This window comes from Panthera uncia, chromosome F1 (assembly GCF_023721935.1).
Source record: "Panthera uncia isolate 11264 chromosome F1, Puncia_PCG_1.0, whole genome shotgun sequence".
Classification (NCBI taxonomy): domain Eukaryota; kingdom Metazoa; phylum Chordata; class Mammalia; order Carnivora; family Felidae; genus Panthera; species Panthera uncia.
Window position 1 is genome coordinate 59,364,943 of NC_064813.1, and position 24,897 is coordinate 59,389,839.

The 24,897-nt window shown below is 47.0% G+C and overlaps 1 protein-coding gene across 9 annotated transcripts in view; it reads right to left on the minus strand.

Moving 5' to 3' along the window:
- Positions 1–24,897, minus strand: part of PBX1 (PBX homeobox 1) — a 289,525-nt gene that overhangs the window by 25,245 nt on the left and 239,383 nt on the right. For 6 of the 9 annotated variants that reach the window (XR_007458868.1, XR_007458870.1, XR_007458869.1 and 3 more), the window contains 4 exons: positions 20,286–20,476; positions 13,465–13,600; positions 8,271–8,430; positions 1,391–1,503 (listed from right to left, as the gene is read on the minus strand). Coding sequence is in view for 5 of the 9 variants with exons in the window: in XM_049634591.1 (XP_049490548.1) it covers positions 1,391–1,503; positions 8,271–8,430; positions 13,465–13,600; positions 20,286–20,476 (600 nt within the window). In the remaining 4 variants the exon portion in view is untranslated. The remainder of the gene's footprint in view (positions 1–1,390; positions 1,504–8,270; positions 8,431–13,464; positions 13,601–20,285; positions 20,477–24,897) is intronic. The other 3 variants (XM_049634593.1, XM_049634595.1, XM_049634594.1) reach the window with 1 other exon arrangement.

A 24,897-nucleotide genomic window follows, 5' to 3' on the forward strand; every position in this document is an offset into this window, starting at 1 on the left:
CAGAGAGGCAATTAGTCAGGGAGACGCAGGCAAAGGGAGGCAGAGAATCATCAGGCAGGCGACCGCGTGGACACGCCACATTCACGCGATCGTGACGGAGGTAACCTCCCCAGGAGGGGCCCGCCAGGAGGAGGCCGCCTCTCTATCTGCCAAATCCGTTTTTCTTTCTGAGTTCAGTGAGCAAGACGGGAGAATGGTCAGAGAAACCTGGGATTCCCACCGCTGAAACTGACTCACGGCGTTGCATGAGACGGCGGGGACCGGGTGACAGGAGCGGGGACAGAGTGAAGGAGCCACACCCCCCCTTTCGTGCAGATCACCCGCCACAGCTTCTCCTTCGCTGGTATCCCACACAAGTCAAGGCTCTGTCTAGAGGGGGCTAGGGCAGCCACCTCACAGACAGAGCGGTCTGTGACTAACGCCATCTTTTGGAGGACTCGGATGACGGCCAGCTGTTCGCTCGCTTGGCCAGTCTGACCACGGCTCCTCACACTTGTCCCCAGGTAGCTCCCTGAGCGAGGGGCTGAATCACTGGCCAGGTGGTCTCTTCCAGGCACGTAGGGTTTCCTGTTCCACACGCAGGGTGGGAGAGTGGGCTAAGGTGGTCCCAACTTCCCTAGCAACCCTGACCCAGGGCATTCGACTTTACCCTGTCACAGCAGGCTCTGTGCTGAGACCGGAGGGTGGCTTCCTGAGGCGTAGTGAAGGCGGGCTGCTTGCTAATGGGTACCGAGGGTTTACACCACACGACCTGATGTTTGCTTCCCAACATGGGCTCTGACTCATGACCAGAAACCCAAGTTCCTTGACCTCAAGGATGACTGAGAAGATGAGTTTAGTCAACATGGCTGGGTGTTTTTACAGCTTGAAACAAAAACAGGAGATACGAAGGCATTTGCCTACTCATCAGTTACCTCCTTAGTTGGCAAATGTTGAGTGTGGGAAGCCCACGACCGAGAGGGAGACCTGCTATGTGAGACAACGGACTGGACTCCTCCTCCCTTCCCTTCAGTGAGGAAAGAATACGCTGCTGGTTCCACGTGCCCGATGGGCCTTGGTCGCCTCACCCTGGGCTTGCTCTTCTCCTGCTTTCCCAGTGTGGCTGACAAGCCAGAGCCAAATGCATTCACAAAGTGTGGACAAGATTCCCCATGACCATGGCTGTCTTTGTTTTGTTTTGGTTTGGTTGTTAGTAAGATTGTGTTTCTGCCTTTCACCCCCTCTCTCTTTCTTTCTCTCTCTCTCTCTCCCACTCTCTCTCTCCCCGCCCATCTCCCCCTCTCTCACCATCTCCCTCTCTCTCTCTGGACAGACTGGCAAGTGCCAATACGACCGAGGGCTCTGGGCACTCCAATGCATTCACCTGGTGGCACATTGGCTGGGTCCCTACCTGTGACTGCACGTTGGCTCCAACCTGGGCCCCTTGGTAAGAGTCCCCATTGAGTGACTGCACGCCCATGAACAAATCTCCAGAGTTTGACATGTTAAAAGAACTGGAAGAACCTGGAAAGGAAAGAGTGAGGCACCTGAATCACAGAAAGGCAAAGGGTCACAACCCCTGCAACTAACAGCCAAGAGGAAGAATGACATGCAAAGCGACACCCCCCCAAATAAACACTAAAATAAAAATAATATCAACAGAATCCGGTTAGTAGCATGAAGGACAGAGCAAGCGGTGAAGGGTGCGTATCGTCCATGTTATGGGAAGCCGCATCTTACTGCAAGTTGCCAACAGGGCTGTGTCCCCTCAACAGCTTCAAGCTGAGAAAGGGGACCTTTCTTCTTCTCAACTTAGTCTATGCGAATCGGAGATGGTCTCCAGACCCGAGACCTCTCTTTCATGCCCATTAAACTCTAGGGGTTCTCCACCAGTTGAAGAACTTGGGCCGGTGCCACCATGTTGGAGCACATGAGCTGCTGTTCAGCTGGCTTTCAAACAGGCCACTGCCAACCCATCTGCCCTCACGTGGGAAGCAGCCCCGGGTGGGGTATGCATGAAAGCAGTGCCACGCGTCAGGGCTGGCCCCGGGACGCGAGTCCATTGACATTCCTGATTTCTGGAAGGAAGGTCGGGCTCCTTGCTGGGTAGCAAGCAGCCCGGGAGAGCGTCAAGGACTGCAAGAAGACGTGAGAATGGTCACCTGCTTCCCTTGCCGCCCGCCATTACGGAGGAACGTGACACAGAATAACGGGCCAGGAATTCTGCAGCATGCACGGAATACGAAATGCTAATAGTGACACTTATGGCAATAATAAAAGTGGGCCTCAAGAAAAGCAGTCAGCCATCTGCTTTCACCTCCCAGAGAAGAAGCCTTCTCCCAGGCAGTTAGCCTTCGGGCAGCACCCAGGTTGCACTGGGGTAAACCCGGCCTACCCGCAGCCGAAACACAAGGGCGTGGGGAAGCTTCATATTATTCTGAAGTCATCGTGCAGCTCAGCGCATTAGGAAAGAAAGCTCAACGTGCAAGGTTTGGTTAAAACATGACGTTAGCCTAGAAAAGGAGAGACCTTAGGGACCCAGGTCAGTTCCACTCTACTTCCAACTCTGTCTTGTTCCAACTGCGCCCTTGCCCTCACACTCTGACAGCCATCATCCGTGTGGGATCACCCAGCAATGATGCCCCAGCTCTGACGCTTTCTCATCTCCCAAGACAGGGATCTGCGCTCTCCTAGAGGGCTGTCTCCTGGAGCTCGACAGAAGGCTCTTTCTGTGCCCTGGAAGAGTCCCTTAACCGGCAATGAATTCTGAACTCTGCCACTCTGTGCTATGTCTAACCGCTCATAGCGTCCCCATCCTCCCAAGGCAGGAGCCATTCCGAAGAACCCAACGGTTTCCTTGGGGAGATTCTCAACTTCCAGTAACGTGGCGCAAATCTCCCCAACGGGCGGGTGAAGCGGGGTGCAGCACAGATCACACTGTCACGTTGAGGTACATAATTCCCGGACCTGCATGTCCTACTTACATCCCTCTCAAACCTCTCTTTTAATTGAACCCAAATAATAACAGCCATTTTGTACTCGTCGTTACAATGCGTGCTCCCGCGTAGATGGCATCAGAACCGAGAACAGTCAGCTCCCAGATCCCCGGATGAGAATTGTCTGTACGACACCAGGATGTTTTTCCTCCGAGAATGTTCAGTTTGATGCCCAGGGATTTTCTTTCTCTCCCAATCAGATACCACGTAATAAACCCACACTCTATGTGCTTCACTGATGGCTTATGGGAAATTAGCACGCAAACGAAGGAATGGGAGAAAAGCCCCACAGGGCTGCAATGGTGCCGGGTACCATGAAGGTACGGAACGTGCCATTTACAAGATACACCGCAATTGACACAGATGATTTAAAAAATATATGTGCATAGATAAATTGTAAACATGTCTGGCTGCCGAGTGTACATGGAAATAAATATGCGCATATCAATGTCCTTCACGTACAAGTGCATTTGAATCAGAGCAGTAATTGCAGGAATGATCCCTGTGTTCTTGCCTCTGCATTTTATCGTCCGTACACCCATGTACAACATTACCATGGCTTCCGACCCTCTGATAAGTAGCTAGAGGCACTGATTTTTCTGAGAGAAGAGGCCGCGTGCCATTGACACGGCAATAAGGCAGCCAGAAGCCCACACGAGACTCTAAGTAAGGAGGAGAAGACACGTTCTTCTCCTGGACTGGAGGTTAGAAAAAAAACGTCTCACAGAACGGACAGCCTCCGGAGGCGGACGAACTTTCTTGACAAATAGAGAACAGGCAGTCTTAGCGGTGCTGTGGAATTCTCAAAGAACTAACACAGAATTACCTGGCTTGCTGAGAAGGTCCGTCAGGCACCTTACCTGCAGGTGGCTGGGAATCAGCAATTACTAAGAGCACATTTTGAGACGTGCTTGCCAGTTAAAAGGTTCCGAATTTGGAGAGGGAAGGAAGACAAGTGGCTCATTTAAGCTGTCGTCCAGACATTTGGGGCATATACAGAGCTAAATCTACAATCCACTAGACAGACAAGAACTAATGGATCACCTACAGATTCTAATGCATTTGCTCAGGCAAATATGGCAAGGCGGAGATGTGCTAACATCCATCTTCGGAAGATCATTTCCCAAAGACTGCATTGCTACCGAAGAGTCTTTAGGAGACTTAAATTTGTTCAGAAAAAAACCAAAACAAAACAATTAACTTCATAATCCGAAAACCAGAATACTAATGATCAAGTCTAAACTTAAAGCAAGGTTTCTATTGACATTTTGGCCTGGAAATTTCCTTGTGGAGGAAGGAATGCTTTATGTATCGGAGGGTGGTCAGCCACATCCCTGGCCTCTATTCACCAGATGCCAGTGGTACCCACCTCCCCAAAGCGGGACAGCCAAATGTCTCCAAACATTACGGAATGTCACCTGAGGTACAAGTTCATCCAGTTGAGAACCAATGATGTAGCATAAGAGAGGATTTGCTTTTCCTTGCTGAGGAATGCAAAGTGTTTAAAAGTACTGGCTCGTTATTCCCCATAGCATTTTCATAAAGTGGCTATGTGACAAGTATTACCCTAATTGTGCAGCCTTGAAATCAAGGCTTCAGAGAGATTAGATGGTAGCTGATCAGACTGGACCCCCTACACCATCCAGAGGCGCAAAAGATGGGGCGTCTTTGATAGACGTAAGCTTCACTGCATCTCAGGCTTGCTTCTCTCTTTTCCATGATTAGTCCCCTTCCAAACTCCAAAAATCATTGCCACTTTCTACTCAGGACAAAGCACAAGAGGGAGAGGCTGTCTGGCTCAGTGTGACATCCCTTTAGCAGGCGCACATGGCAAGGTTCTAGAGTTCCAATTCCAGCAGGCTGTGTTTTCATTTTCTAATGTAGAAATTAAGGGAAGAAAAAAACACAGCAGAAAACATCAGTGTGATAAATTCTTTCGCTTGGCTTTAAAAAAAATTGGAAAAGTTCCTAAGGATTTATTAAGGATTGGCCAACCTCTCTGGGTGTGCTACCTCCTCTCTGTGGGTCCTACATACATAGACTTCTCTTACGAAGCCAGGATCTAGGGGTTTTAATAAGAACATGCTCTCCCAATCCATAAAAACACCAAACCTCTATTAGGGGTAGCACAGACATGTACTAGAGTTTGCCACTGACTAAATAGTGCCAGAGGAAGTACTTTGATGGCCAAGCTCGCAGTTGCCCCTAACACACGCCCCAGAGCCAGCAAAAGAACTCGAATCGTGGGAGGGGGTCCTGAGCCTCAATGAGCCTGGGGTTGCTTGGCTAATCACAGCATCTAATAAAATACCAATGCTGATGCTATGCGGCAGCAAAACATCTGTAACGCACAAGCCAATTTCTTCCTTCTTGGATGCTAAAATGTTCCCTAGAAGATCATCTGACTTTCCAAAAGGGGCCCTGTTTTTCCGAGATCTGATTCTTGCTCTTATAATCTCATCAAAAATAGGACATAAGAATGAGTTCCCCCAGGTGACTGTAGGATTATGGACCTGAGGTTATAACTATTGCTTCAAATGGTCCCATTTTTGCCTTTTCGGATGTGTGTGTGTGTGTGTGTGTGTGTGTGTTGTGTGTGCGTGTGTGTGTGAAGATTTCATTTTCTTGTCATCCTTCCATTCTTCCTTTTTGTTCCATCCGTTCTGCCCAACTCTGCTGGTGTCAGATATGAAACACGCCAAGTAAATGCTTACTCACCCCGCCCCCGGTCCTCACCCAAAGTGATTTTAACGAATTATGCTTAAGGAAACAAGAGACCAGGCATACATCAACAAATAGGAATATTCAGAAGTGACCTAAATAAAGATACTTGAGTACTGCTTGTCTACACAAAAGCCTCTAGAGGGAAGAAGATTTACTTGCAAAGTATCCTTTTTGCCGTAGAAATGAGTATTTATATTTAGTAAAGCATCTGGGAAAAAAACCCTGCTTCAATATGAAGGATATAAAAAGTTTCCAGGTTCCAGATCTCTAGACTTCAAACTCAGCCAAAATATATTTTCACATATTAACCTCTTATTCAACACTCCTATCTGTTTCAATGATCATTTACCCTTTGGAATTATCAAAGAACTAGTTAGTATACAAGATTATCAACACCCTAGGTGAAAAGTTTGAACATTTTAAAGTTCTCACTTTATCTGTGCAACGATACAGGTTGTGTTAAGAGCGAAGGAAAATGCAGAAAAGCCCCCATAAGACTTTTTCTGTTAAAGCGTTGATGAATGAAAATTCTGTGCTATTGCACATATACAGTAGTATTTTCTTTTGTCTCTGCTGTAAAAAAAAAAAAAAAAAAGCACTACAAAGGGGTTCCTCTGCATATTGTTTCCAACAGCTTAGGCACAACTGGATGGCTTAGCTCAAATTTTCCATGATAATTTACTCTGTGCTTAGAAGAGTCACATAAGTTGAAGCTACCAGTAAAATTCCTTAGAAAACTGTAATCATTGACTGACATTCCAAGAGAGGCAACATAATTCTTAAACCAGAGTGGTGGTGGGTGGGGGGGGAGGTTAAAATGCTTACTTTTCTCTTTTTAAGTGCTTTAGAAACGAATAAAAAGTTACGGCTTTAGTAATGAAGGGAGTCCACAGGGCCCTTCTAGGGACTAGTCATAAATCATGCTCAACCATCTGCAATGCAGATATATCAGGGACAGGAAAAAGTCATTTTGATATCTGTTTTGCATTATGATAACCTTTGCAGGAGTGTTGAGTGTGTTTTTGCTAATGTTGACAGGATTGTACTTCTTCCAGAGACAAATGAACATGTCTGCCTCGCAGTGCGATTCAAACTAAGTGTTGCTGGAGTCTGAAAGGCTTAATAGTTGACCAGATGGGGAAGAAGGAAACTCTCTGGTTATTGAACCTCTTAGCCTTGATCCTTTGTCAATCATGCCACGAGGGGGAAAGAAGGAAATACACGCGCACAAACCTCAAAAAGTATACGCTCTTCAGAGTGACCCAACCTGGCATGCTGGGAAAAATAAAACTAGACTGAATTCTACATTGTCTTACCATGTCCATGCTTACAACGCTCAGGCCACTCTTCACGCGTGATTCCATTTAAACAAAACAAGGCTATGATGGAACAGGCCAGTGACGTGGAGAGCCTTATGATAATAAATTAGTGCATCCAGAAGTTCACGGAAGACGTTAGCATGTGGAGCTTTACACGTCTCCAATAACCATCCACCATAAGGTAGAAAGAGAATTTACTTTAGCGAACAAACAAGTTTCGGGGTCAAGGACACTTCCCAGAAATGGTAGAAATTAGATTTATAATCCTATTATGGTCAAACATATTTAAATTTGTGACCCTTCAAGTTGGAGGCATCAATTTTCTTAGATGTGCACCGAACCACCAAAATCAATGCGGATGTTTCATTATGGGGGCAAATACCACATAATCTGAGACCACAACTATTTAATAAGGAACGATTTCTGGTTTCCCCTTACCAAAAAAAAAAAAAAAAGGAACCAACATGCCTTCCATAGCATGGAAACACTAAGGTTAGATTTTATGTATTATTGACAGTTTTTTTCACATATGGAAATTCAGCACTGGTGGTACAAGGCAAACCCCAAAATATATTACGTTAGCCTGAACTCTGAAGTTAGTGATGGAACGCATATTCACTGAAGTAAAACCAGGAGCACAGCACATGACTAATACTATAATAGGAAAACTGGAATATGCGTAATTTGAATTAATGATTGGCAATTTTCTTTGTAGTTGACATAAAGAAACCAACAAGGTAAAACAGTAAAGAACAACAGCTATAAACAGTGGATAGGGGTAATCCCAGGCTGGCTTTGCACACCAGAGCACTGTAATGAGGAATATTCCTGCAGAGAGGTGGGTCCCTCAGACACTATGTGATGGGAACAGCAAAGTAGACCAGGTTAAAAATTTCATGTGAAACAGACTAAATGCTAGAGCCCCAAGGGACTATCTCTAAGTAACAGATCTAGTTCATCTTTGGAAGGAGAATGTGAAGGTCTTCTCATCCAAACCAACCAATTCAGGTCCGCCCAACCTAAACAGACACATTAGCGCAAACGTCCGGACAAACCCGTCTTCTAAAGAGTAAGACGCACTGCTCTTTGGAAATGAAAGGAAAAACCCAAAGTGGCATCGACAACAAAAAAGACAAATCAAATACATCAGTGAACCAATCAGAAACCTAAAGGATTAAAAGAGAACCCCAATGTAGGAAAAGCAGGTATAAAAAATGGAGCACGATCCCCCCAAATCAAAGAAAAAACTAACCAGCTGAGTTAGGAGTCGAGGGTGAGTTAGCTTGGCTTCCATGGGCTGACACATTGGTAGCAGTGACAGCCGTTTTGGCAGCATAAATATTGGCTTCCTCTTGAAATTTACCTATGTTCTTCTTGTACCGGATTCGCTTATTTCCAAACCAGTTTGATACCTAGAGCAGTTTAAGAGAAGAGGAGAAAGTTAACATTCCATCCGGCGCAAACATCTCAGAGGAAACAGAAGGGGATCAGGAGAGGGCTGCGGAGGCAGGCTACGTGGACGGATCCTATGCTGATTTAACAACATCAATGAAAAAGATCTGAAGGAAGAGTATTGAGAGGACCCATCGCAGACAATGAGATTCTCTTGCTTAATACAACGCCATTTAGGGAGACCACTGCGGCAAAACTTCTTAGGAAGGAGCTGCTCATTGAGACTTGGACACCTGTAAGTTAGGGCAGGCATTTTAAAGTCGCGTACCTCGTTTTCTTTTAATTTTTTTTTTTTTTACATTTTATTTATTTTTGAGAAACAGAGTGAGACAAAGCATGAGCGGGGGCGGGGGAGAGAGAAGAAGACACAGAATCTGAAGCAGGCTCTAGGCTCCGAGCAAGCGGTCAGCACAGAGCCTGACACGGGGCTCGAACCCACAAACTGTGAGATCATGACCTGGGCCGAAGTCGGACGCTCAACCGACTGAGCCACCCGGGTGCCCCATAAAGTCGCTTACCTCTTAAGAACATGACACCAAAATATGCACAGCAATTCAGGCAAAATGCCTGTTACTGATCAATGCTAACACTGAGCAATCAAGGGGCACGAATTTTAAATATCCATATATGGGGCACCTGGGTGGCTCAGTCAGTTAAGCTCCCAACTTTGGGTTTCAGCTGAGGTCACAATCTCACAGTTTGTGAGTCGAACTCTGCATTGGGCTACGTGCTGACAGCGTGGAGCCTGCTTGGGATCCTCTCTCTCCCTCTCTCGCTGCCCCCTCCCCCTCTCAAAATAGATTAATAAACTTAAAAAAAAAGAAATGAAAAAAAAATACCCATACAAATTTATATCAACATATAGGTGCTCTCACTGATGGAATAATTTCAAATTTATAGAAGTTAAATAATGCTAATATTGACTAGATTCTTAGCGGCATGTACTATAGACCTTAGGATCAATATAATTCAATCTGATGGATTTCACTAAGTATTTTGTGCAAAGCTTGGTGTTAACAACACAAGGAAAAACTGAAGCGGACCACATTATTCCTTTGAATTCCAGGCTTTAAATGCTAAAGCCAATACACAAAATAAGCCTACTTTACTTTCACTTGTTAATTTATTTCCTTCATGTGGCTCACAGCAGCTGTCCTCACTCTATTCTACATCCCCGTTCCCTTTGTACCACGACCTTGGCCAGACAAGTACAGATGCAGTGAAATTCAAGTGAGGGATGTTTTATACCCTGTATTCCAGATATGACTCCAAACTAAAATGTTGTCTTTTTGTAAAGAAAGTTCCAAAACGAATCATGAATTTGGTGAGGGAAGAGAAAGTTGATAACACACGTATCCCCAACACTGGCAGATAAAAATAATTCTCGCAAAACTACATTTATCTTTTAAATGCATTAGCAACACTTAGGGGCGCCTGGGTGGCTCGGTCGGTTAAGCGTCTCTTGGTTTCGGCTCAGGTCATGATCTCACAGTTTGTGAGTTCGAGCCCCACATCGGGCTCCACACTGACAGCATGGAGCCTGCCTGGGATTCTCTCTCTTTCTGCCTCTCCTCTGCTCTGTCTCTCAAAATAAATAAACTGAAAAAAAAAAAAAATTAAATGCATTAGCAAAACTTAGAAATCTTATAAGGTTAGCCCTCACAGGCCTGGGTGGCTTATACCATGGCAGAAATACCAAGCCTTTGTCACCAAAATCAAACCATACCATTGCAGTATTCTTAATGAAACAGAGTTACATTTAGAGAGGAAGGGCACTCCGGGGCCATTTTAGGACCACAGGATATCTGATTTCATTCCCAAACTCATGCTTTCCTTGATGTAACTTTCACTCTTCAGATGACAGAGAGGAAAAAGAGAAAGATTTTTCTAAGATAACTGGATGATCTGGAAGAAAGGCGGAAAGTTGAAGGTAGTTTGGGAGGGCTTCTGAGGAAGAAAAGAAATGTCTGAGGTCTATGTGGTTAAATCAGCTACATGAGAGAAAAGAAGGAAGAGAAGGATGAGGGTGGAGAAGGGACGTGGCGGTGGAGTGATTCCCTTATCAGTGAGAAGAGCAGACAGATCGGCAGACAAGACGCTTAGTGAGTTCACGTATTTCCAACGTGGCCCACGAGGTGATATCAGATGCCCTGAGCCACGGATATAACCAGTGCTTTCATTAATTAGCTTGCTGTTCACAGTCATGGGGGATCTACTATGTGCGAGGCCCTGGGGACACACAGATGACAGACACAGTCTGAGACAGGTAATACACAAAAAATAATCGTTTCTCTGGGGAGAGTTTGATTGCTTCTTGAACTTGTTAAGTTTGAAGAGCCTGGGAAGAGCCATGGCAGGGTCCCCTGGGAAGTAAGCTATAGGAGTTTGGTGTTCCAGAAGTCTCATCTGGATGTTCAAATAAAGGTATACTTTCAGCCGGAGGCACAGTAGAGATCACTAAGACAAAGTGTGTAGAACAATACTTTTCTGAGTCAAAGTGTGCATGGAGTGCTCGTGAAAACAGACCCCAACCCGCCCCGTGCCATGATTCTAACTCAGGACTGGGGTGAGATCTAAGGATTTACATTTTGAACAAGCTTCCAAAGTGTCTTCTTTGAGACCACAAGCCAAGCAGCTCTGGTAATACAGGAAGGGCTGTAGACCATCAAAGGGGAGGATGGTCTATAGATAAATTTGGGTATATCAGCACACTTTTTGTTGTGGATCATGGGAGGAATCAACAATAAGTAGATTTTGAAAGAATCTGTGGCTAAAAAAAAAAAAAGGTCAAGAACCATGGTACAGGCATGAAGAGACAAGGGCTAAAGAAAAAATGGTACTTCTAGGGTCGAGAGAGACAGCAGGTCCTCTAAGAAGACCAAGCAAAAGTGGCCCAAGAGGAAGAAGGCAACTCCAGAGAGGACAGTGGCAAGAAAACCAAGGTGGGATAATTTCAAGATGGAGGGGTAATTATTAACCAAAATAAATGACAGCGGCAACAAAAAACAAAACAAAACAACAAACAAAACAAAACGCAAGATAGATACAGCCTCAAAATAGCTACAGCACACACACACACACACACACACACACAAGCCCCAAATCTGCATCCCCTAGATTTGGGAACTAAAGGGAAATTTAATAAATTGTGTGGTCCAATGAACCATGATTGGCAGGCAGGGCTACTGAGACCCCAAAAGAGGGAGTTCCCTAAAATCTCACAGTTGATTCTTGACAAAAACATGCTCCTGGCCAAATGCTCTTGCTGTGATATTGTATCATACTGTCTCCCACTGGGACTTGTTCGGCAACAGTGGGATAGCTTAGTTGTTGAGAGGGAGTAATGTGATGGGGAAGGAAGAATGGCGTGGCCTTAAGGTGGGTGAAGGAAAGGGAAAGGCGATACCATATATAAATACTCATTTTAACGGGCAAATTATTTGCGCCTTGCGTTTCCATAATGAAGTCAGTGAAGGTTGCTGGAATGGGCTGGGACTCCATCTCGGATCTAGATTTAATACAGACTAACTAACCCTGAAGAGTTCATTCTCTCTTCAACAGGGATTTAGAATTCTGAATCCCAGAATTACAAGTCAGACCATATAGTGATTTAATTCTGCTTCAGAAGTAGAACATTCCATGTATCAAATTCGCTGACTGTCAGGGACATGGCTCCTACCTGAAACCATCCTTTAAACGTGCAGCAAATATCAAAAACATTAATTCTCTTCTCTTGTGGACAAGGGATCTGAAGTTGGACAAGAATGGTTCGAGACCTGGACAAAACCAGGTCACCTGAGCTTGATCTCTGGTGTTCTGCTTTCCCAGGGTTAAGACTGGAAAAACCTCCACCGGAATCAAAGCATCTAAGGAAGGTCTGAGATGAAAAGGAATCGGGGTTTGCAAGACTGCTGCCAAAATCCCCACAGCATGTGGGGGAGGCCTTGGTAATCTCCTTGTTGTATGTACTCTGCGTGGAGTTCTCGATTCTGACTAGAATTAATTCTGCTTAGGTAAACAGAGGATGATGGGATCAGTACCCCACAGGGAGTAACAGAAGCCAGGATTTAATTCAAGGAAGTACAAATGCTCAGTTTATACAAAACAGCATCTCCTTTACTTGGAAGATGCCAGGTGAAGTTTTGTAGCCTTCTTCCCCCCACCCCTTTTATGGAAATGCCAGTACATTTGGTTCTCTTGCCTGTGACAGAATTCAGAGGGACTTTCTCTGTTAGATTTCAGAATTCTCACTACTGTTCTTAACTAGAGACCAGTGGACATCTTTGAGATGGCATTCAGATTAAATAAGAAGTTTTGGAGATCCTTTGAGCCTACAAAATATACGTACACAGAAATATTACCTACTTTTCTATTTCTGTATTACTGTTGAAGACACCAGGTCCATAAAACTATTTTTATCATGTATCTTTCCATGCCGACTGGCAACTATTATGGTTATTGCTCTTTGGGGGAAGGGGGCACTCAGTGACATTTTGTGCAACCATTCTGATGCCATCACAGAGACATGTTAAAAGTCCTGCCTCCCATCAGTTACAGAGACGAGCACGTCAAGAGAGGACCTCTCAAAGTTCCATTCACTGGCTCTTTCTTGGGTTGGGCAAAAGATGAGCTAAGGAATGGCCTGTGTTTGAGCAAACCATGCGACAAATGCAGATGGCTTTCCCAGGACACGTAAGAACCTTGGCCCATTTTTAAAGCAACCGAGCATTCAACGGGAAGAACCCCAACCCTGTTTTTATACTGTACTCTACTCCTCCAGTTCTGCTGGACCCTCTCTAGTTTGCCCAGGGACTTACCTGGAAGCTCTCCTATTTCAACATATCAGGTGCTCACCTTGCCACTTTTAGGGCTTTAGCAGATGGATGCTAAAGCGAGCAAGGCATGAAAGCTTGGTAAAGCCACACCTCCAAGACCCTGCCACGTGGGCTCCACCACAGCCAGGCTAGAAGCTGAGCCTTTTGAGGGCCCCTTACCTGGGACACTGTGATGCCACACTTCTTGGCTAACTCCTCTTTGGCTTCCTCACTGGGGTAAGGGTTGCTGAGATGGGAATAGAAATATTCATTCAGGATTTCCGTTGCTTGCTTGTTGAAATTCCGTCTCTTCCTCCTTCATGAACAGAAAGGAAAGAAGGACAAAAAAGTTCACACCGAGTGCACATAAAAAGGGAGAGACGAGGATCTCCTTCTGGGAAAAGGCAAATTTTGGAGCGAAACGTGGAATTAGGGGAAATCTGCACAAAGGGGCTGGGTGCCAAAACCGCCGCGGAAAGCATCTGTTAAATGCTTCGTGGTGCCTCACGGGGGGCAGAGAATCAGTCGCCAATATTTGTACAGAGGGGTGAGGACCATGGAGTTGTACATCTCAACCACCTTGACATTGAATCCTGGACCAACTGAATGCCCGCTGGGGGGCTGGGATGCCTCTCCAAGCCTCAGCTTCTTCAGCTGAGAGCGAAAGGAGTCACACTGGCCTCGCAGGGTGACCAGAACAGGAAAATGAGGCCACACGTGGAAAGGGCTCTGCACGGTGCCTGGTACATGGTGAATGCCCGGTGATGGTGTTTCTTCCTACCAGGCTCCAGGCACTGGATGTTCCCACTCATCAACTCAAATTACTCACTCTACACGTCTAGCGAGATAGGTACGGGTCTTCCCATTTACCAGAGTTCACTCAGCCGGTAGGTTATAGAGCCAAGACCTCAATTCGGGTCTGCCTGACTATACAACCCAGCCCTCTTTCTTATACACAAATCGCCTCCTGCCGATTACAGAGACTCTATAGCCATAAGTTAAAAATAAGCGAGCATTTCTCCTTTCTTCCATTCCCAGGTAAATGCATACAATGTTCTGTAAAGGCATCTGGGGAAGAGGGTGTGGAAGAAACTAGAATCACCCCCCTGGACTGCTTGACCTCCCTCAGAAGGAGAGAAATCACACCAAGACCAGCTGCTAAATGGTAAAACAAAAGCCCGCAGAAATCCTCTTAATACACAGGTTGCTGAAAGGAAGAGAACCACTTTCGGAACCAAAGTGTTTTTCTGTCTTTAAGAAAAAAGTGCTAATTGAACTACTTTAAAGTGAGAATCGCTTTACTGCCTCCTCACAGCTCTGGCCTGTGGGCAGCTGGGGAGCTGTCTGGGGACGCCCGGCTCACAGCAGAGGCTGGCTGGCCCTCCTCGAGGCGGTGGGGACCCCATCGTTAAATGAGCTCTGTTAGCACTCTGCCTTTCTTGCTTTTATCAAAAGCTCTTCCTTATGGAAGAGATTTCCAGAACATCCTTGGTTATGCCAGGATACAGGAGTTCCCGATTTAGCCCAACAGAAAGCACCGATCGCCTTGCTAGACAGGAAATTCAGCTAATATTGTATTTTCAGGGTCCCACTTGGATTAATTAACACAATAAAGTGCCTGATTTTACCGGATGAACACCATCTGTCCATAGGTATTAACCACATCTGTCCAGACTATGCCAAGCCCGAGTCACTTTCCCAAATCACGCTGAGTTTCTGGGTCACCCAGCATCAGAAATTGGGCAGAACGGATTAAAAAAGCCCAACTCGAAAAACAGGCATTTGTTAAAAGTCCTCGCCTGCTGGGAATTTGAGGAAAGTAGCCAAGTGGCTAACAAGGGCTCCGGGCCAGGCTTTCGGTAACCTCTGGCTTCTTCCCTGCCTAAAGAAAACAGTTGTCTTAGGCCTGGGGAACTGGACCCTGAAGGCTCCCCTAATTGGGAGAACCTTGGTTCATTCATTCAGCTGTCTGCATTAGCATCACACTGTATTTTTTGGGAGTCTTCCAACTGAGCTCAAAGGAAGCCTCTCTGGAATGAGCTGGTGGGTGTGGGGCTGGTACAGACAGCTGTTCCCGACTCTCTTCTCATTGCGATGTGCAACCTTCCCTAGGCGGTCTCATCTACTCTGATGGGCTCGCTTATCACCTCTCTCCGTGACGGTCTCCGCTGAGGGCCTTGGCGATCCCAAGATCAGGACTTTGCAGAATTTCAAGAGAGCTAGTGAAAAGAACATACTTCTGATGATACGCTTATTTGAGCGACCCCCCTGGCTTTGGCCTGAAGTGGGATCGGCTTGGTAGGTTAACGTTTGAGACTCTGGGTCTTGGGAGGTGGGGATCTAGGCTGTTAACGTAAGAAATGTGGGGGTTGATGAAATAGCACTGGATGCATGTGGCGCTTTAGGAATGGAAACTTTTGAATCACAGAGACTCAAGAGTGAGAAGTGCAGGTGCAGCACACATACGCTGCTAAGTACCAACTGTCTTGCCTCCCGCCCTGTCGCCTCTTGGGGGATCACTGCCCATCTTCCATCGCACAGCCTAGACACTCCGCGTCTCCAAAACCAGCATCGCACCGCACCCAAATCAGCTCCGTTTTCTCCATTACCCACATCCCCATAGCCACGCTTCGGTGTGTCTAAATTTATTCATCCGCTCATTCAAATACCTGAGTACCTCACAGCTGCCAGAACCTGGGAGTGACTCGGCCTCTCCTGCTGTCTTACCTTCGTCCGATGACGGGCCCGAAAGCAAGTTCTGCCAGGTCTAGTCCTTCAAACCCAGCTCTTCCGTTCCAGCCTACTGTCACTCTAGTTCTGAAATGGGTTTCGATAGGCCACTGTCTGATCATGTCGCTAATCACAGCAATCACAATCACAATAATGATAATAAAATAATAATAAGGAATCTATAACGCGGTGATCCTTAGCATATTCTAGCTGAATCATTGTGTGAATACGATATTCTGGACGCTATACTAAGGTTTTTGTTTTCTTATTCCCTTGTTTATTCCTGGGTATAGGGTTATCCCCACTTTACAGACAGGAGTCCTAGGGAGGACAGGGTTACAAAGGTAGCCAGACTTGGAATCCACGCCGTGCAGTTTGGGAACTTTCGCTGTCGATGACTATACTCCGTCCTCAAACGGCTCTGAAGGTTTCTGCTGCTCACCAGGACAAATTTTGAAATCTTCACGGGTATAGTTTAGGGTTTTGCAGCGGACCTAGCCTATCCCTGGTGCCTCATTTCCCCCATCCCTAAACATGCTCTGCGTAGTTTCGTCCAGCCACATCATTGCTTCTCCATTCCCCAAAGACACTCGTGACTTCCATGCTCCTGACCTCGTCACACCACCCTGTGTACTCCTCTCCTACAGCATTTGCCACAAGCTCACATACGTCTCCCCAGCTAGACAGCAAAGTCCTCAAGGGCAGGAGCCATGTGTCACTCATCCTTGAAACCCTAGTGCCCTCACACACGGGAAGCGTTCCAGTAAGTATTGCTTGTCAAAGTTGGATCACATTGTTTCATTCTGCTCAACGGGGGGTGGAGGCTATTTGGCAAACACCATGCCAGCTCTGAGATGCCCCGTCCTGCATTCCGCCTCCCCTTCCGGTGCAGCCAGGAGGTAAGCACGTGTAACATGCGGTTTTAAGTGCAATGAGCTCCTTGAAGGTGGGACCCACATTTATATATGTTTTTCTCCCCCCTCCCCACCCCAGTTATTCCAGTGGCTGCTACAGCTTCTGGCAGAGACTAAAACTCAATGAGATACACAAATCGAAACACGGGCCAGTCTGCCCAGACCTTACTGGATGTCCTTCCCTCCTGTCGTCTTCCGCTTTACTAATTAGTTTTTACGGCATCCCTCTCTCGGGGTGAAATGCAGAGGTGTTCTTCTGATATCTGATTATCGTCTTAGTGTCGTCTCCAGCAAAATGTTACCAAACAGAAGTTAAAATTATTGCTTGAAAACCATTAAGAGTGTTCCCAAGTTCTCTCTCTTTCAACTGAGAAAACTGTGTTTATGATGCTGACAATAACTTTACCAAGTTTTATAGCACAATGTTTGGTACATACCAGGAGAGAATAAATGTAGAGTGAATGAGTGAATGAATGAATGAGTTTTTCTGGCACTGTTAAGTCAACGGAAGGAAGAGAAAAAGGACAGGATGTGAATGGACACAGCTGGACCAAGTGCTCAGCTGAAGGGTATGGATGATAGAGTTCTAGAAAGGCGTAAGAGTCCAGCCTGGCATCCACGCCCTCCCCCGAGTGTGGCCGTGACAATAAAAAGGTATCATTCTCTGTTCAGGGAGATGATGTTAAAGCCTTAAAATAGTGAGATTCTCTTGCTGGTTTCCGGGAAGAAAGCAAGCAGCCAAGATGGGAGGTGGCCATGGAGAGAGTGGTTCGTGGGAGCTGGGACCTCAGTCCCACAACCACAAGGCACTGAATGCTGCCCACGGCGGGAATAAGCCTGGAAGAGGAACTGTGCCTCTGATGAGGTCACGGCCTCAGCTGACACCCAGATTACAGCTTTGTGAGACTAAGTTAAATTGTCCCCAGACACCTAAACAACAGAAGCTGTGTTGTAATAATGTTGTGTTGTTTGAGGCTGCTAGATTTGAGTAATCCGTTAGGTGGTCATGAGAAACTAAGACAAGGAGTGTTACATAGCAAAGCAGGACCCTTCGATTCTACATACCTGTTACATTACAAAGACTAATCCTATTACTAAGTCAAAGTCCCCTTGTATTTTGTCTGTCTTCCATCGAATCTTTCAGGGATGAAGCCCTGGCCATCACACGCACATGAATATCAGCACCGAGTCTGTCTGTCCGTCTTTCTCACCAAGGTTTGTCAAGTTAGCTCCCCAATTACAGCACAGGAAGCAAGCAAGGAAATGAACTACCCCAATCAAGAGGTCCACGCTTATTTTTGAGTGAGAAAGCCATTTTGCTCAGCCATGGGCTGGCATTTGGAGTTATATTCTTTCACTGATACCAAATATATCCTCAAAATCAATGCTAGTAACAATGACAATAGCTGAGTTGTTTTCGTTTTGAAGCTTGGCTCAGAGGCAAGGATTCAAAGGTTGCAACCAAAGCAGGAAAGAGACCCTCTGTTAAGTGACCGTCCTTCAGATGCCAACTGGAACCATGTAGGCAAAAGCTGGTGGAAAGGACAGCAACTGTGTACAAAGCTCGCCTCGTTTGGGGTCTGACCTCCAACTGCACACAGCCCAATTCCTGCGAGAAGAAATCCAACAAGACAATGATTCTGCGCCTCCCTTCTCCCCGGGTTCTCTCTGCAAAAAAAAATCCAGTCTGGGCCCAACTTTTCTCTTTTTCAGGAACTGCCAACACACATACCAACTCCAGAATTTTAACCAGGGGAGTTTCCATGGGGATGGAAACAAGCCACGCAGAGTGGCGGTGGCTGTAGCACGGGCACGGGACCGACCCAGACAGAGGTCACCAGTCACCTGCACTCCGTACGGTGTGCAACAGTCTGCTTTAAAGAAGCCGGGCTGGCAGCGGCCACGAGGCCAGGGAGATCGACGCACAGGGGCCCCGCTTCAGGGCGACGCTGCCTCCCCCCTCCAGAGTCTTCCCCAGCTGGGAAAAGCTGTCTGTATTTTCACTCTGTCCTGACTTAACCCTCTGGCATTCTGGGGGCCCAGGGATACATTTTGCTGGCTGGCAGTCTCATTTCATGCTCCGTGCGACCCAAAACACCCCGAAAGAAAGGGAGTTTAGGAGATGCCAGGAGTTTTAGAGAGGTCTGTGGATTGCAAAGACCACAACTGTGAACAGAGAGAGAGATACAGGTGAGAGAGCTAAGGCACGACGGTGGCAGCGAAAAAATTCTACCAGGAGCAGTGAGTCTTTCTGTCTCACTGAGAAGGGACAAAACTATAAACGATGAAATGGCATACTCCCCCGACATACCTAGAGCTTTAATAACTAAAATCATAGATGGGGATGATTTTTAGGGATCGAAGTAATGAACGATGAAAGCCACATTTGTAGAGGTTGGCTAATCTAAGGGGGAGTGTGAGTCGCCAGGGGCGCCCACACTCTGAAAACGTGGCCGCTGGAACGATGATCAAAATACTCCTCCGGAGTAAATGAAAGATAGGATTATCACCAGCTTGCAGGCCGCGAAACAGAAGTTAAAGGAAATCAGAGAGAGATGCATAAACCCACTGGTCGAGAGAGTAAAGGACCAAGAAATGATTGCTTGCTCTCTGTTCTGTTTTTTATTTTTATTTTTTTTTAAAGGACCTTTCCATCCAGGGTTTCTTCACCGGAATTCTGTGAACTCACACGTGAGGTCAGGAGTAGCACTGCCAGACGGAACACATCAAGCCTTGATTGAAAATCTGGTGCCTCATCAGACCAGCCCCTGCTCCTCTGGGCCCATGGACCATGGCCCCAGTCATCTCCGTCCTCCTAAAACTTAGCCCGGAGCGCCGCACGGGGCAATCCGCTTCCAAATATTTGCTGAGCTGAACTGAGTGCGCGCCCTGCCCGTATATACGGTGGAAGAGATCTCGCTCTCAAACCGCACTGTCCTGCTGGGGGACGCGCGTCACTGCAGCGTTCAGGAAGACCGCTAGGGGCCCAGAGCTACGACACGGCGGTACCCAGTGCTATGAAAACAAACGTGCAGCTTTTGCCCTCACCCAGCTTGGTCATCCCCGCCGCGCACTCAGAGGGAGCCGCGGTGGTGACAGCAAGCATCCGTCCCCATCACACGTGCTCCCGGAGCTGTCTGAAACCAACGCTAATCCGGTCTTGCAGCCTCCTGCACCCGACCCAAGAGACTTCCGCAGGCTGCCGTTCGGCGTGGCCTTTCACCCGATGAAAATGGAGCCTGTGGACAGGGACCGCTGTGGGTCCCAACCCCAGATCCGGGATGCCCTCCCCACCCCCTGCCCCGCCCGCCCCACCCCGCCCCTGCCAGCGGACAGGCGGCCCCGTTGGCGACTCACCGCGCGTCCAGAAACCGGGAGCGCAGGATCATGACGGCCTCGCATGTGCTCTGCTTAAGCTGCATCTGGATGGAGCTGAATTTGCGGTGGATGATGCTGACCATACGCTCGATCTCCTTGGGGGAGATGGGCCTGGTCCGGCTCTGCTCCCGCAGCAGGTTCATCACGTGGGTGGTAAACTCGTTGCACGCCTGGAACGGCAGGACAACAAACAGGGGCCGTGTGGAGGGTCCGGGCCCGGACGGAAGGCTGGGTGGGCTTTTCTAGACACTGGCACAAGGGAAGCCAACTCACCCCACACAAGTTCGTGGGGTGTTGTCACGCCAGAGGGATGAAGTAAATGGTTGCTTAGAAATACCTTGCATCCTGTTTGAATTTAACTTTTGGCCACCATGGACATTTTTTTTCTTTTAAGGGAAAAAAAGAATTCCTGTTTTTCATGATTTACTGTAGTTGAAAGGTGAGAACACAAATCCGAGTATAAAACGCACCCCACAGCGCGGGGCACCTGGGTGGTTCAGTCAGTTAAGCGTCCGACTTCAGCTCAGGTCCTGATCTCGTGGCTTGTGGGTTCGAGCCCTGTGTCGGGCTCTGTGCTGACAGCTCGGAGCCTGGAGCCTGCTTCAGATTCTGTGTCTCCTCCTCTCTCTGCCCCTCCCATGCTCGTGCTCTGTCTCTCAGTAATAAATAAATGCTAAAAAAATTTTTTAAAAAATGCACTCTACAGCCCTTCACCCCAATGTTAACAGCCAGAGACAGTTGGGGGGCCAAATACCACATAAACTTCTGCCTTGCTCATTATCTCTGATATATTAGAACTTCCAAATGTTTGATTTTCATATGCATCAACAGCCAAAGAAATGGAATCATGGAATTAAAAGCTAACCTTCCCGGGAGATTTTGCATCAACCTATTTCTCCTTTTAGTTTTATTATGAGAATTGCCTCCTCTGTCGGCCTTCGGAAGACCCACTAAAGCCACGACACAAAAGGGATCTGTCCTCAGAGGCCTTGTAGAAATAGCATCAACACATGATGTTGAGGATTCAGAAGCCATCTCTGCAGAAAGGAAAACTCTCAGGTTAGACTAACATACCATCAGCTCTGGAAGGGAAGTTAAAGATCATATTTCCCACCTTCTTATTTTATAGTTGGGAAAACTGTGGCCCAGAGAGGAAGGGCCTTTTCTGAAGGCACATGGCAAAAAAGGACCAGCTGAGTCAGGACCCTTAACACTTCCTATTCCAGGCCGGGGACTTCCGTCCAAACTTGCTCCTCTGAACATCACTACCCTTCCTGTGGTTACTATTTCTTAACATCTGAAATGTGGTTTCCTTAGCTGAGCGTTCAATAAAATATCTATGCACAGGTTAACTCACAGCAACATTATAAAACTGTATTAGATTCATAACGAAAAAGGCAAGACGATCGTTGGACAGCTGAAGAACCAAGGACTCAAAGGGCTCCAACTTAATATCAATAACAGAAACACACCCATTCGTGAGAACACTGCACGGCCCCTGTTTTTCCAGCGCAAAGCCTTTCACATCTGTCAAGAATGCAGTGCCAACAACCCACTCGCTGTTCGTTTCTCTAAGAAATCCTTTGAGGTTGGTTGGCCAAAGATACGTGCGGAGCCGACCAGGCAACGTCTACACTGGAGACTGGGAGGTCTGGTCTTTGACCCCGCCTCCCTAAGTGTCTGGGCAAAGCCTATCACTACTCCGTGCCTCGTTTTATGCATCTGAGGGAGTAGATTTAATCACTGCAAACCTGTAGCAAGGCTAGCAGCAACTATGGACCTGTACAGTGACCTGTGGATGGAGTGAACCGTGCTCGCAAACACAGGGGAGCACGCGAGAAGGGCCTGGATGGTCTGCGCTCAGATCCTGCCTCTGGGACTCACTTAGCTGTGGGACCTTGGAAAGTTGTCTAATCTCTCTGTGACTCGTCTTCCTTATTTGTGAATTGGGGGTGGCAGCACCCACCTCAAAGGGGATGGTAAGGGTCAGATGACTTACTAGGTGTGTGTCTGGCTGCAGAAGGATGTGTCCGGGTGCCAGTTTCTCTCTTGGTAAAAATAAACAGGGTGATAAACACCTGCTTTCTACTCTGCAGGCAAATGCTGAAGATAAATCCGTAGATCAGGTCCACATAGCATTTTGCTCTCCACTAAGAAAATTACTATATAAACCCAAGATCTGTATGATAAGCTTCCTCCCTGCCCACCCAGCCCCCAGTTGTAAACAAAGGGAAGGACAGAAAACCTGGCATCCACTTAGCTGGATTTGATGAGGCCACGGGGTGGGGAGTGCTGGGTTAGGCACACAGCAAGCATCCCAACCAGCTTTGCGGGCAAACGCTGCACCTCGCTAGCCTGCAGCCTCCTGACCTCGTGGGGGCTCAAAGGGAGGAGGGGCTGGATGTGGGGAGGCATTGTCAAGGGCACTCGCTCTCTGCTGGGAAGCCGCAGTGCTGGGCTCACAATAATGCGCTTCATTACAGGGAATAAAAATACTCACAATATCTGATGTTTATTCAAGGCATTTCATCCTGGGGCCCTTTCTGTTCTGCCATAAACAGACAGTGGGGTCTTTTCACCCACTGCTGAGGTGGAACGAGGCAGCTGCTCGGGAACACACACTAGAGAGGAGAGGCGAGGTCCAAGTCCATGTGAGACGGACAGAGCATAACGATCTGGGTTTTCCCAGGACCTTCACTATCCACGAGTCCTCCTCAGATCCTGCCAGCTTCCACCTTGGGAAGCTGGGCTGCCTCTGTTAGGTCAGGTGTTCTCGAAGTGCCAGCGATGGGGAGAGCTGAGGTTACAACTCGCTAACTACACAGAACCCTCGGAGGTTGAAAGTTTCTGTGACGGGGCCGACTCCACTGTGGACGGTCATAAAGGCAGTCACTTTCAGGAGGTGCCATTCCGGGTGCCCCAGAGACCCCAAGGATTTCAAAGGGACCCTTCCAAGGTTCCAGGGCAATGGCGTTTCTGGGAGCCGCAGACTAAAGACAAGCCCCCGCCTCGAACATTCCGCTCAACAGGCCAGGGTTTTAAGTTTCTGTCCTGTACTCTGTTGAGCCTGCCTTCTTCCCTCACTCCTTCAAAATGGATTTGGTGCCAATCTCGGCAAAGAATATAACTAGGATTTAGGGTCCTCTTAGCCGTGAACCCGCCAACCCAGCCCAATTCAGCCTTACAGATTCAGCCCCATCCACGCCCCAGCAGCATTATGTACGAAAGCTGGAGAACCCTGGAGAGCTCCAAGACCCATCATTTAAAAAAAATATATCAGCTGGAATAAAATTCAGCTTTCTGACATCATGGTGTTGTCTATTAGAATGCATCAGTTCTTTTTTTTTTTTTTTTTTTCAACGTTTTTTATTTATTTTTGGGACAGAGAGAGACAGAGCATGAACGGGGGAGGGTCAGAGAGAGAGGGAGACACAGAATCGGAAACAGGCTCCAGGCTCCGAGCCATCAGCCCAGAGCCTGACGCGGGGCTCGAACTCACGGACCGCGAGATCGTGACCTGGCTGAAGTCGGACGCTTAACCGACTGCGCCACCCAGGCGCCCCAGAATGCATCAGTTCTTATATACCTTAGCTACCTACATGATCTGCTGAAAAAGCATTTTACCAACACCATTTACTGAATAAAAGAATTTCTTTCCTTTCTGTCTAATAAACATCTCTAGAAGCTTTCTTTACGGAATAACCTCAGGGTGAATCAAAGGCTGATTCAGGTAGGGGGTTTTTGTTTTTGTTTTAAGGGATGGGGTTGAGGAGGGCGATGATACCTAATTAGCAGAAAGCTAATTGATCGTCTGGTCATCTATCACCACCATGCTAAAAACAAAACCAATAAAAACAACAGAGTCAGCTATTAATAGCCAATTTGGCAACTCTACCCACGTACTACTAAAGTAGAGAATGACATTTTTACTTTCCTGAAGTTACCTGATTTTAAAAAAGCTCCTACGAGGAATGGTCACAGAAAAGTGGAGAAGATACATCTCCCAGACATATGAGTGAGGAGTTTAATGCCATAATTTCCCTACAATCCGTTATTTACTATAATTAACAATATAACTAGTATTAATAAATTACTAAACACCCAAAGTGTGTTAAGTAGGATTCAGTTCTTGCCCAGAAACTAAGGAAATGATTTGTTAGTTTTTTTAAGAATAAGAAATACAGATGATCACCACCATACTTGTATAATTTGTCCTGTACCGATGGGAGTTTTTCTGAGTTTCTGCTTTCCCACATCTTTATTATTTAAAATAGGCAGATATCCAGGAGCATATTAGCCCTGGCCTCTCTTAGGTACCAGTAACCTAGTCCATGGAAGTAACACGGGACAAGCTGACTCCCTCCCTGTCTACACAAGTCCACACTCTCTCCATATTGAGTGCAGTCAGGTGGTGTTCTTATAAGAGCCCATAAACTAAGGCTCAGAAACTGGATTCCAGGGCAAGCTCTGCCCTTCACAGGATGTGTGACCCAGATACACAAGCTAAGCCTTTTGATCTCCATTCCCTCACCTGTATCAAAATGGAGAGGGTGGCAGTTCTTGTCCTGGGTACCCAACCACAAAACTGTCT